Genomic DNA, 13,176 nt, shown 5'->3' on the forward strand with positions numbered 1-13,176 from the left:
CTGGAATAATGTAATCTAAATTAAGTCAGCTATTAAGACAAGGAGTCACAGATGCTGCGCAAAATAAATGAAATTTTTCTGCAGTCCTGCAACTTTAATAATGATGAAATATAAAGAACATAATTTCACGCTCAACTAATTGTTTATTATGCATGAGAAAGAGGACTTTGTCAAATAAGCCACTTAAGAAATAAATTAGTTTAAATAATGCAGTCTGTAGGTATAGAACAGATGTTTCCTTCTTTTTATTTTTAAAAGTGAACTCCAGTCATTCAGCACTGCACTTCCCTGAATAGGCAGATTTGCAAGAAGCTGCAGAGATGCTTCGACTTTTAGTGCCTAGTGGGAGTCAAACTACAAAGAAGCTGGATTCTACACTTCCCATAATGCTTTTAAATGTCACATCCTCAGTTTATCCTCCTCTGCAGGTCACAGAAGAAATCATTAAACTGTTGCAGCCGTTTTCACAGGCTTAGTAATTCTCCACAAGACTAGTGAAATGACCTTTATGTGTAAAATAGGTGAAATGCCTCTTTAAAATATATACGTGTGTGTGTGGAGTGAATTGTATCCAGAAGTTGTGCAAACTGCAAACAGTTTCAGGTTTACTTGTTTTAAGTATTAGCTGGACATTGTAAAGTAGAAAAATAGCATAATAATAAAATGTAGTTCTACTGAATGACACTTTTAGGGAGCAGTGTTCTCCAGCAGTGTTTTTTCATTTTTGGTTGAACTATACCTTTAAGTGTTAAATTAAAATGAAAATTAAATCAAGTTAATTAAATTATGATAAGGATCGTGATCTCAGTACTGAGACTTTGCCCACATCGCCACTACTGTTACCAGAGGACTGACACTAACAGGTGATGTGTCTCTGTGTCTGTCTGTGTGTGTTTGTTTTTGTGTAGCTGAGGGCAGCGGGGTGATCATAGTGGTGATCATACTGTGTCTGCTGCTGCTCGCCATCCTCGGCAGCGTTCTCTACTTCCTGCATAAGAAGGGGAAGATCCCCTGTGGACGCTCAGGGAAACAGGAGATGTGAGTACTGAACAACACAGCAAGACTTTTTTTTTAAAGGACAGGTCTATGGATTTTCTTCTTCTTGTCAACAAATACCATGAAAAGACCTAAACCAGTATTATTTGTGTATCCAAAGGCTGATATTTTATTCCTCTGTGCAGCTGACGTTTATTGTTGTGAGTCGATCCCACATACACCGTCCAGCTGCTGTGCAATGCTGACTTGAACACTGAATGTGTATTACTCCGCAGCCAAAAGTAGTCCCCAGCACATCACTTCTCTTGAGTAATGTTTGCTAAAACTGCAGCGTCCTGTAGGTCACTGATGAATCAATACAATACTCATCTCAATACATGTTCAATGATACAGTGAATCTTAGAAATGTTTAAATAGCTGATGATTTGGTACGATATGATTCAGCTCTGTCACAATACAATATGATGCAACCTGTGAATCTTTACATTTTGATTTTATTAATGCTATATTTTGCAGTGTACTATTAGTTGCAAGAAGAAATCCTGATAGTTTTACTGAATCCAGTACTGTAGCCATTTTTGCAGTAAGATGATCAGCTGCTCTGTTTCATATGAAAAGCGCTGTGGTTTGAATTGAATTTGACCGTGTAGAGGAAGTGGGGTGTGGAGGAACAGTGATGCTGCGTGTTACCTGCTCTCCCAGTGACATGATGTCTCTCTCGTGGCTCTGTACTCGGCTGTCCAGCACATTTTGCTTAAACGAGTTGCAGCAGTGTTTCTCATCTTCATCAAAAAACAAACTTGTGCGTGGGAGAGACAGGAGAGGGAGGAGGGAGCGCTTGTTTTGTGTGAGCGAGGCAGCAGGCGTCCAGCGAGAGCGGTGCAGGCAGAGACAGGAGGAGAGAGAAAACAGAGGAAAGTTACAGCGGCAATTCATTGATGCCAAAAATGAAGCATATGCACGTCCTAATGAGATGTATCGATACGCTTGTGCTACATTGTGCTGTTTGTGATTCATTCAGGCCGTCTGAACCGATGCACTCACATTTTAGACATTAAAGTCCGAAAAGTCCCGTCTGACTGCACTTACCTGTTTTGTTTTGTCAAATTCCACATGTACCAACCTTTGTTTCTGTCTGCAGCACCAAAGAGAAGACCACCAAAGATGACATCGTCGTGGAGATGAAGACCAACACAAAGAATGAGGAAGCTGTCCTCCTAAAGGCTGTCAATGGAGACAAAAAGGGCCCCAGTGAGCAGGTAACCATTGTTGTCAGTGAAAAAGATGTTTCACTATGTATAAAAAGAGTCAAAGCCTAAAGAGCTGCAGTGTTTCACACACACACACACACACGCAGAGAGAGAGAGAGGTCTGAGGAGCTGAAGGGTAAAGTTTGTCCTGAGGGAGATGCTTGAGAAAAACTCATAAAGATGCATAGATCCATGTCCGGAGATGCAGAGCTGGCCCAGTTCCACGGTCAACACAGAACATGCTCTACATGTGGAAATGTAATGTACTTCGAGGGAACAGTAGCTTTTCTATCAATAATTTAATGGTTATAAATAAACCTGCACCAGCTGTTCGTGTGCAGAAAACTAATCTGATGTTATGAGGATATGTGCTGCTGCCGCGTGATAATATGATTGATTTGTCTGCGTTCTCTATGGAAGGTGTGAAACGAACTAGCAGATAGTGTGATTTGGCTGAGAAGAAAACGCTGGATGCGTCGCGTGTATGAGCGTAGAGCTACGACGGATAGAAAGTGCACTGTAGCGTGACACAGCGATCACAATCTGATATGGTCATATCGCCCCGTCTTCTTGTGGTCGGTTCGTTTGCTCCACACCACAGACAAACCGCAACAGAGTCCGCTTGGAACCGAACTGAGTCTCACCTTTTCAAGCGGTCTTGATCCAGTTCTTCAGTCTGCATCGGGGTTTCACACCAGCCCAAACAAACTGCACGAACCGGGCAAACACACCAAGGTCTGTTTTAACAGAACTAAACAGAACAAGTGTGAAAGAAAGTTTCTCACTATTTTAAGATACTAAGTCATTATTTACTTTAAAAAAATTTTAATCACATTCCTGGAAATGGACATAGATTTGTCGTGTCGTAAAAGAAGCTAAAATCACGAGTTGTTCATTGACTGTTTGTTTTCTCTGCAGTGTGTATAATGTCGATGTGAAGCTGGTGTTCACAGTGACGTCCTCCTCTTCTGTCCCTGCAGTAAAGTCCCCCTGATGGTCCAGCGGTGACGTTGTGCAGCAGGAAGCAGGACACATGAAGCCAGCAGTCAGAGTGTGTGTGTGTGTGTGTGCTGGAGCAGAGGAGGCTGTACACACTCACACTGATCTGACCCCTGCAGAGTAACACCACCTCACAGCCCGGACATTCACCCATCATGCTTTGTTCTCGGCAGTATTCAGTAGATTTACACAAAAACACACACACACACACACAAACACACAGGTATGTATGTACAGATGTGTATTTTCTTTTGAATGAATGTTTCCTCGACGTTCAGTTCCTCCGTTTGTTTTGTAAAATTTCTTCAAACTGTGTTCAGCTCTCGGCTGTCGTTCAGTGTGTCTGATGGTGTCTCATGTTCACCGTCACTCTTTTTTTTTTTAAATGAAAGTGTATATATTATATATATTTTGTTATTTAAGATATTTTGGCACTCAGATTTTCATGTCATGGTAGCGTCTGGGGTCAAGTGCATGTTGATCCGTGTTCATGGGTCCAGTCAGGTGAGTTTCAGGACAGGATATGATGTCAGAGACCAAACGCGAGCTGCTCGCTCTGTGGCAGCTCTTTACTGTCGGTTCACAGTCACACTGAGAGAAGGCTTGTCAGTGTGTTTGCTTCAGTTTGATTCGATGTTTGTAGAAATTGATGCTTACATTTACCAAAAAAGGAAGCTTTTCCTTCAGAATCGACCTGATCAGCAGTTTACAGAAGGAGAGGCAAATAAGAAAAGATCTGTTTATTTCGTCTGACCTAAATTGTTTTATGATTGAAAGGGATAGTTTGGATTATTTGAAGTGAGGTTGAGGCTATGAAGTATGGATGGACAGATGTTAGCTACAGTGGAAGCTAATCAACGAGTTTTGGAGACAGTCAGCAACAAAATGTATTTTAGCTATTTAAAAAAGGTCCACCTGAAAAAAATCAGTGTCAGTTTATGACATTTAGAATATTTTTGCTGCTTGACTTTGCCTTCTGATGGCCTTTTCTGGTGGGAAACCACCGTTATGTAAGGCGAATAGCATGCTCTCCAAACCAACCAAACTCCATGGGAAAAATCATCAATTTTACCTCAGGGGAGTTATTGGTCAACTTTTAACTCAATATGTTAGTTTGTGTTTTGTGTGACTTTGATGATTCCGATCTATCAACACAGAAATCACAAAATAATGCAAACAAACGATTGAGGCAGCAGTGGACCAGCAACTCCTGTGTTATGTGAGGTAAAACTGCTGATTTTGCCTATGGAGTTTGGTTGGTTTGGCAAGTGTGATATTTGGCTGTAACGGTGGTTTTCTGTCAGACAGCAAGGTAAAGTGGTAAAAATATTCTAAATATAGCATACACTTGAAGTGATATATATTTTTTAATTTTAGGTGTACCTTTTTTAAGTGGCTAAAATACCTTTTGTTGCTAACCCTGGCCGTAGCTTAGCTTCTGTGCTGATAATCATCTCGATGGACGGATGGATAATGTTTAACCTCATAAAACCTAACATCAAACAGTCCAAACTATCATTTAAGAACAGATGAAAAAAAATGTTTGTTTTTCCAGGATACACCATTTAAGTTCTTTAAATGTTTGTTTATATCTGTAAAATGGGTGAAAAAAGTTTTGGAATTTTCTTCTGTCAGGATCTTTTTTTTTTTTTTTTAAGACAATTTTTCTCACCTGCTATTTTTTTTTCCAGTTCACAGGAAGAAAAAAAATGTAATGTATGGAACGATCCTGGCAAAATGTCTTTCCAAAACCTGTTTTACAGTTTACAAAAGGAATTTTTCAGCTGTTCTTTATGTTCAGACGGCAGATCAGCCTCTCAGGGCTTCTGTAGCTGCTGGATCATCAGGACACAGTAAAGCTTGAAACGCAGGATAATCAGAGCAGTAATTAAATCTGTAAAACCAGTGATAATCACACACACACACACTGGCAGCCTTCTTTTGCAAACTGCTGTCAAGCTTTGTACTGTTTGTAAATACGTGTAGTGTACAGACCTGCTAGCGGAGGCCTTGGACTTAAACTGAAGGAGGAAGATTCAAAGGTCAGAGTTTAGTGATCTGCTGTGCCTGTTTTGAGAATGCATCATACACTGAATTTGTTTTTTTGTTTCTTCGGTTTGCTCTGTGTGTTTTCTTTTGTTTCCACTGAGAGCTAGTCGGGCCTGAAGAAGAATTGTTCCAGTGTTGGTGCATGTTTAACACAAACTGTACTGGACCGCTGATCGCTCTGCAAAGCAGGCTGCAGGATTTTTTTATATTGATGTTTTTTTTTTACCCTCTAGGCAGCCAGAAGTTTCTGTTTCTGTACAGTTTGAGAATCAAGTGGCAAACTTTTAAACCTTGCTGTACTTCGATAATCCATCGCAGAGAACATGTAGTTCTCTCTCTTCAAAGTTGCAACATTATTCCAGGGTTGTTTCAAGTCTGCTCTGCTTCACAACCACAGAACTACCATGAATGTGAGATGGATTACTGAACTGCAGCACAGCAAGGCTCAAAATTCAAGGTTTTCAACTTTAAATATTTGAAAAGAATGTAAAGCAATAGCTATGGAAGATAGAAATACATTTATTGTCTATCTATAACTACTTGTGAAGTATTATCACTACATTCACATGACAGAGCTGAGCATCTGTTTTATTTTTTCTAATCACTGACGATATTTGAAAATCCCAGAAAGCTACAAAATACTCCATCTGATGCATTTTAACCCGTATTCTAAAATGTTTTTCTTAAAATGGTAGCTGGAAATGACCAATTACTTTGCTCTTGTTAATGTTTAATAAAATGTTAAAAACAAACAAACAAAAAAATTAAGGTTTTCCCTAAATATTCCCCAAATCAAACAACAGAGGTATCTGACAGTGACATGCTGCATCTCCTTGCCAAAACATTTACCCAAACCCAAAACTAAGTTAAATCCAGATTTAAAATTAGGCAGACCTCAGCCAACCAGTTTATTTCATTTCAGTTTAAACTAGAATTTAATCAATATGGAGATGCCTGCAGACCCAAATAAAAGAAAGAAATAAAAAATAAATGAACCTTACACTGTGCTAGCTAGCGACAAATTTATTAAAATGTTAAATTTCTGCTAGCTGACCTAGCAAAAAAGTCAACAAAAAGTTTATTTTTGCTGGCTAGCTCAGCTAACATGTTATTAAAATGTTAAAGTTTTTGCTAGCTAGCTTAGTTAAAAAGTAAATAAAACATTGAATTGTTTGTTGTGTATTTAAAAAGACTTTCTGGGTTTTATTTTTTCAGCAAAGTGGGTATTTGAATGTAACGATAATAGATATGAAGATTAAACTGGAGTCAATCAGCTGGTCAAAGTGTCTGGTTTATAGTAAATCAGCTCAAACATGCAGTAACACTGGTGCACATACTTCTTTCAGGCCCGTGTTGTGAATATGATGTACTGATTGCTCACTGTGTAGGTTATTGTGAAGAAGAATCATTTTGTTGCTGCGAGCGCCACATTGCCCAGATGACTTGCAACATTAACAGCGTAGTGAAATGTTTTCTGTTTTCTTTTTTTTCCACTAAAGTTGTAGAAATATCCAGGTACAGGACGTCCTCAGGCAACAAAAGTCCTCATGTGCGATGTGATGCTGTCATTGTGGTTCAGAAAAGCTGCACAAAGCCATAACACCAGCCGTCTTTGGTGTGCAGCCAAACCTTTCTGATTTGGCCTTTTCAGTTTCGATTAACTTTAAATACGACTTCTTGTGTTTATTGTTCTGGATTTTTCACCGGTGGGAAAACAAGTTTGAAACCGAACATTGCCATTATGTTCTTTTTTTTTTTTCTAAATGTGTGTAAATTAAAAGTACTGTACATGTGATTCTTTGATGCTTGCGTTTTTTTTATATTTTTTGCAAGAAAATAATGCCAAATAAAAACGTTTCATTTAAAGAGAGACTGTTTTTTTAATTATTATTTTTGCAGAGGTATGAAAGAGCACTTAATGCTGGAATGTGGTCACTGTTGGGTTTTCTTTCGCCCGAGGGCTCGATGTGAAGCAGAGCAGCAGAGAGTTCAGTGTGCTCTCTGTTAGCGCTGCTCAGTCCCACAGTGAGGAGACAGGAAGGAGCGCTGACTCCAAACCGCTGTCAACGCGAGCTGGAAATGACTCCAACAGTAGCTCGGGTTTCTTTCTGGAGTCTGGAAGGAGGAAGGACAGAAAACAGCTCACATCTGCAACGAATTCAAGCCCCACAGAGCTGCCCGTCTCACTGCCCGTCTCACTGCAAAACAAATCAGCGACTCCCCTGTTAGTGTGAAGTGTAAAACTCCAGATGACAACATGCTTATCCCTGAGATAAAGGAGAACGATTTCAAAGAATATTACACAGTCAAAGTGTTAACAGGCCCGCCTCAAATGCTTTTACCATATCCACATAGCATTTCAGGTTTCAAGTCAGATAAATGTATGAAATCTGATAAGTCGTTGTCGTTTCACCGACTTCCAAATGATCATCAATTAAAAAGACAGCAGATGGTGAAAATGTGGACGGACATTGGGATATTTAAAGCTAAAACATCATATTTGCTAACCTATTAGCGACCATGAGACATCCGCTAACATTGAGTGTTCTTTCACTTCCTAACATCACAATAAGCCATAGCTAAATTAATTCTTTTGTTGATATTTCAGAGGAAATTTTACACCTTTACTACTGTATTATATAACAATGTTAATAGTAATGTTAGCTAAGAAGTGCCTGAATGCTAACATTAGCTGTTGTCTCATGATAGCCAATGGGTTATCAAGTATGGTGTTTAGCTTCAAATGTGGGCCTCTTGGTTTTTGCTCTCTTTTCAGTCTCTGGTCAGTCAGGGACTGGTTAAATTTCATACATTTAATCCAACTGCAACCTGGAACACAGATTTGTTTGAAGGCCCCCCCCGGCCCCCCGGAGAGTGATGCAAAAAGGAAAGGAAATTTCAAAGGAAATTGCTGCAGGAATTGCTGCCTGTCTATCTTTTTTTTATTATACTTTGGACCATTAGGGGCTGAAGTCAAAAATATTTAAATTTTACTGGCTTGAATTTAATGTAGCCTAGTGACAATAAAGGGCTAGCATCAATATTAATGTTACCGTCCTTTTTCTACAACTAGACAGGGATCAGTTTTAGTGAAGTCCCGCCTTTAGCTGAACTTGATTGATAGGTCACGACGCACCTGCGTCATCAGGTGTATGCGTGAGAGAAGAGACTCCTTTGAGCAGCAGCAACCAGAGCAAAGCAAACGGTTGAGCAACATTAAAAAGTTGACAGAGATAGTAAAAGATAATTTATTTACAAGCTAACTAATCAACACAAGAAGGTCACCAAAGACGAAGCAACCGCGAACCTGGACCGTCCTGTTTTCTCTCCTCCATCTATCCAGGTGAGCTAGCAGTATGCTAATGTTGCTAAGTTGGTGGTCTTGTCGCCGGAAACCAAGATTTGTGAAACCCTCGCGAGATTGAAGTGTATTGTTTCTACATATATTTTGTATAAACGATTTAGGTTTTGCATGTTCAGTTGGCAAGCGACGGAAAACAGCTGATTAGGGGAATGAAAGAGTTAACAGTCGCTCTCGCGAGATCCTTTCATTTTGTAGCATTTTAAGCCTCATCTATTATTATCAAGTGATTCTTGTATTTTCCGATTTTAATGTGTGCCAAATAAAAAAGTGTTTTAACATTTGTCAACTGCCTGTCAATAGCCTTCGTCTATGGCTCAGTCTTTCTAGTCTCATTGTTTCCGTAAGTTAACTATTGATGCCAACTCCAAAACATTAAGGTCTCTGAGTAAAATAGAAAATTTAGTCGTTGTGGCATCAGGCAGAAAAAAAAAGCTTTGTTGAGACTGAAGGCTGCAGGCCACTGATTTAGTGGAAGGTTGTGGCAGAGCGCCTCTTTTAAACAGAAAATACTTGATTGTCTGTCATTTGTAAATGGCAGAGATTTGTCTTAACATGTGCAGAACAAAACATTTGGGTTTCGGTTAGTAACACATCATTCAGCTGGGTGCTTTTGCAGCTTGTTCTATTTTATTTTTTTATTTTTCATGTTTTACTTGTTACAGAGAATAATTGAGTGAATTGCACAGTTATGTTATGTGAAGAGGATGTTGAAATACCATGTTGATGGCCTTTAATATTGCACTTTAGTATCATTATGAAGAGATAAATGTTTAAACTGTTTACATTTTACAGGGAGGAATGTGATTAGTTTGTGTTATTTGTATTCTCACTGAAAAGTGTAGGGTTCAATATTGATGTTTGTTTGTTTTTTCATAAAAAAAAGGGGGTCAGAAAATCACATTGCCTGTAATTGCTCCTTATCAATTAACAAAGACTGGAATTAATTCCTATGTTTTAGGACTTTAGTGTGTATAACATGTCAGAAAACAGTTAAAAATGTCCTTCTCAGTTTCTCAAAGTTCAGTGTTGTGTCTTTAAGTGTCTTGTTTTGTCAGTTCAAAACCCACAGATACATAATTTAATATCATAATAAACATAGAAAAGCAGGAAATTTACATATTTGACAGGCTGACAACTGGTGTCCCAGAGCAGCAGGCAGTCATTATTTAGCCACAGTGGTCAATGCAAGTATTATGTATAAAATGCATACTGCATACATTTTGGGAGGAAAAAAAAATCTGCTTGGAGCCACAACTGATAAATTAGAGACTTTTCTTGCCTGGTGAGACTCAGGACTAACCACGGGCAAAATTTAGAGGAAAAGGAGCTTAGCCGTCAACGTCAGCTATAACACATCCTTTAGTTGATGAAATATTGAAACTGTCTTTTCACTCAGTATCTAAGCTACACATGTCAAGGATCACTGAAGGCCTACAGCAATAAGTGAAAATGTTAATTACATTTATTTCCATTCGATTGTTTTGTCAAAGCCTCAGGAACCACTGGAGAGCAAAAGAGCTGCAGGTTGCTGACTGCTGATCTAGATGGATAAGAAACACCACAGGTAAGAAGAAAAATGTGTTAATTGAATTGATTTTTGGGTGAATTGCCCCTTTTAAAGGACCAGTGTGTTGGATTTAGTGGCATCTAGCAGTGAGCTTGCAGATTGCAGACACCTTGCCTCACCCTGCCCTTCAAAGTGTGTTTCTCAGGACTGAGAAGCTCCTGCAGAGCATGAGAGGCTGAATCTGTAGACAGAAGCATCTCATTCTCGGGTGAGGGTCTACAGCCTGCGGGTCTGGAGCCACATGCAGCTCTTTGGCCTCTCCAGTGGCTCCCAGAGATTAAAGCCTTTATAAAGAAGAAAAGTAAATTATCTCAACTAAAGATGATAGGTTGGCAAAACCTTTTAAGATTTATTTCAAAACAGATTATATATTATACATATAACAATTGGGCTCAAAAGCCAAAAATCTATTACAGTACACTGGCTTGAAGTTTTGTGTCAACTCAACTATTTTTTTCTTAGAATAAAAACTGTGGATTATCCTGAGAAAATACGTTTTTCAAAAGTGCTTTAATTGAAGCCTAATTGAAGCAAATACTAAAATACCTTAAACATAAATTAATTCAGAGTTTTGCAGACAAACTGTCAACAAAATGACAAGTATCGTTTTATTGTGAGACTTAACAAACCACACAGATCAGATGTTAATAAAGAAAATACTGTTTAATTAAAAATCTTAATGGCTTAGGCATGAAAACATGGCAACAAAAAATGAATGCTGAGGATATTAAAAAGACAATAAATAAAATCATATTTACACAAGCAACAACAAAGCAATGACAACTTTTTAGTAGGCAAGTTCTTGTTGAAAAGGCTAGTTTAACCACGATTACACCACATATATCATTAACTAGTGGATCTGAACCAACACACCAGCTGAGTTTACCAGTAACTCTGAGGGAAAGAGTGTGTGTGTGTGTGTGTGTAAGAGAGCGGAGCATCTGGCATCCATTCAACAAGTGTATCCTCACACAGCGGCACTTTGCAATGTCAAGAGTTTGTCCCCGTTGGAGCGTTCAAACACTTGAGATGGCGTGAACACAAAGCCGAGGGGCTGACGACACATTCTGTAAAGGGGCGACGCAGGCGCGGCGTGCTGCTTTAAAACGCTTTTGGTTCGGGGTGATTAAAGCTGCAAGATTTCTGTGGAACCACTGCAGATTCACCAACCTCGGCCTTGTCAGCAGGGACGTGATCAATCCAGCACCATTTCTCCTCAGTGTTTTTCATCAGCGTACAGAATGTTTCCCCAACTACTTCAATCACATTACTTCTGTTTTCCACTTTCACGAGCATAGAGACGACCCTGAATGATTCTACAGACATGTTGACATATTTCAAACATATTTTTAGAGGAAAAATATTGTTAAAATCTTCATTATCAGCACAAATATTCCAAACCCAGTCTCTTCAATCTGCGTACAAATAACATGACTTTACACTTGAAAATCCAATTTTGTGTGGAGGTGTAAGCTCAGTCCTTCCTTTTGTGGAGAGGAGATCCATAGTCACTTTACTGTCGTCGTCATGGTAACAAAAATAAACGTGGTTAAAGTTGTGAAACAGACAAAGTTTGATTAAGTTTAGGCAACAAACTTATTGGTTAGGTTTAGGAAAAGATCATGGTTTGGGTTAAAAGAAGTACGTCACAAAAGTTAAAAACATCTTAACCTACATCTACATCAACTTGTGATGTCACATGGGACACCAACAACCGGCCTTCTGGGTAAAGTTCCATCAACCTCAGCCCTACACAGACTTCCTCACTCCTCATATTGTAATCTCACATTTTTTTTACGTGTAGTATTTGGACGCCTCTGCTCTCCACACAAGTTAATGGACAGACCTGCAATTTAATGGCATAACGTTGTCATTTGTACGCAGATTTAAGGAACTGGCTGTTTAACAACTAGAAAAAAGAAGAAAAAAGGCAAAAGTCTCTGATTCCAGCCTCTTAAATGTGAATATTTTCTGAGGACATCATTATTTACTTTTGATTGACATTTTTCACCATTTTCTGACATTTCATAGACCAAACAACTAATCAATAGATCAAGAAGGAATTGTCAGATTAAGCGACAATAGTTGCAGCCCTGGTAATGAAGGGTGGGTGTTGCCTCTTAAATTGGTTTCACTCCCAAATGAAGTAATATGAAAGACAGGATGAGTATAATAAGCTACTTCTAAATATATTTTAATCACCACCAAATAATAAGCTAGAAATGAGACATTTCACTTTGCTTTTCTCTGATTTAATCACATATATGTTTAAACGGAGGACGAGCCGGGGAATCAGACAAATCTGCAAGCTAATGTCTCAATTTCGAGCAGAACTGATGCGATCACTGAGGATAACAGAGGAGCTAATCTGATGAAAAAAAAAAACAAAAAACAAAACCTAAGACTTCATATTGATATTAGTGACACTTTGAGGATCACCCACCCCGTGAATCAACGTCTATGTTAGCTAGTAATTAACAAGAAATTGCAGTACAGGAATGTTGGACACTGTATTAAATAAATTTGAAAAAAATTGGAGACAACTTGTTATTGTGAAACGCTATATGTAACAGTATATATTAGAATTAGTAACAAATACTTCATAATTGCAAGAAAACTAAGTAATACTCCGCAAAATAAGGTCGGTGTTTTGTTCATTTGTTGAATGCAGAGCACAAATTTATCAATGATCTGTTTAGAAAATGTTTTGTCATTATGGAATTTGTCCACCAGGGAGCACTAATAGGTTTATTTTTCCAACATATTTATCATCCAAATTTATGGGACCTAATTATAAATGTCTGTAATAAGTTTATTTATTTAACCTTCAAAAATTTCAACCTAAAAAAAATTAAGAATAGATTGGTCTCTGATGATCCAACATCTCAAGTGAAACTGCTTATCAAATGATGCTATGAAGAGAAGCAACTCTCAAACTGTTTTTGAAAGTG

At 38.5% G+C, this 13,176-nt stretch overlaps 1 protein-coding gene across 1 annotated transcript in view; it reads left to right on the top strand.

Annotated features, from left to right (window-relative positions):
- The window catches only part of mcama (melanoma cell adhesion molecule a), a 72,420-nt gene extending 66,505 nt beyond the window's left edge, over nt 1–5,915 (top strand). Inside the window, exons 14-16 of the mRNA XM_084730100.1 lie at nt 909–1,038; nt 2,138–2,255; nt 3,227–5,915. Coding sequence (XP_084586226.1) covers nt 909–1,038; nt 2,138–2,255; nt 3,227–3,229 — 251 coding nt within the window. The 3' untranslated portion in view covers nt 3,230–5,915. The remainder of the gene's footprint in view (nt 1–908; nt 1,039–2,137; nt 2,256–3,226) is intronic.
- Nucleotides 5,916–13,176: the final 7,261 nt, after the last annotated feature.

The sequence above is a fragment of the Lutjanus erythropterus genome, chromosome 11 (genome assembly GCF_056507025.1).
Source record: "Lutjanus erythropterus isolate fLutEry1 chromosome 11, fLutEry1.hap2, whole genome shotgun sequence".
Lineage (NCBI taxonomy): Eukaryota > Metazoa > Chordata > Actinopteri > Lutjaniformes > Lutjanidae > Lutjanus > Lutjanus erythropterus.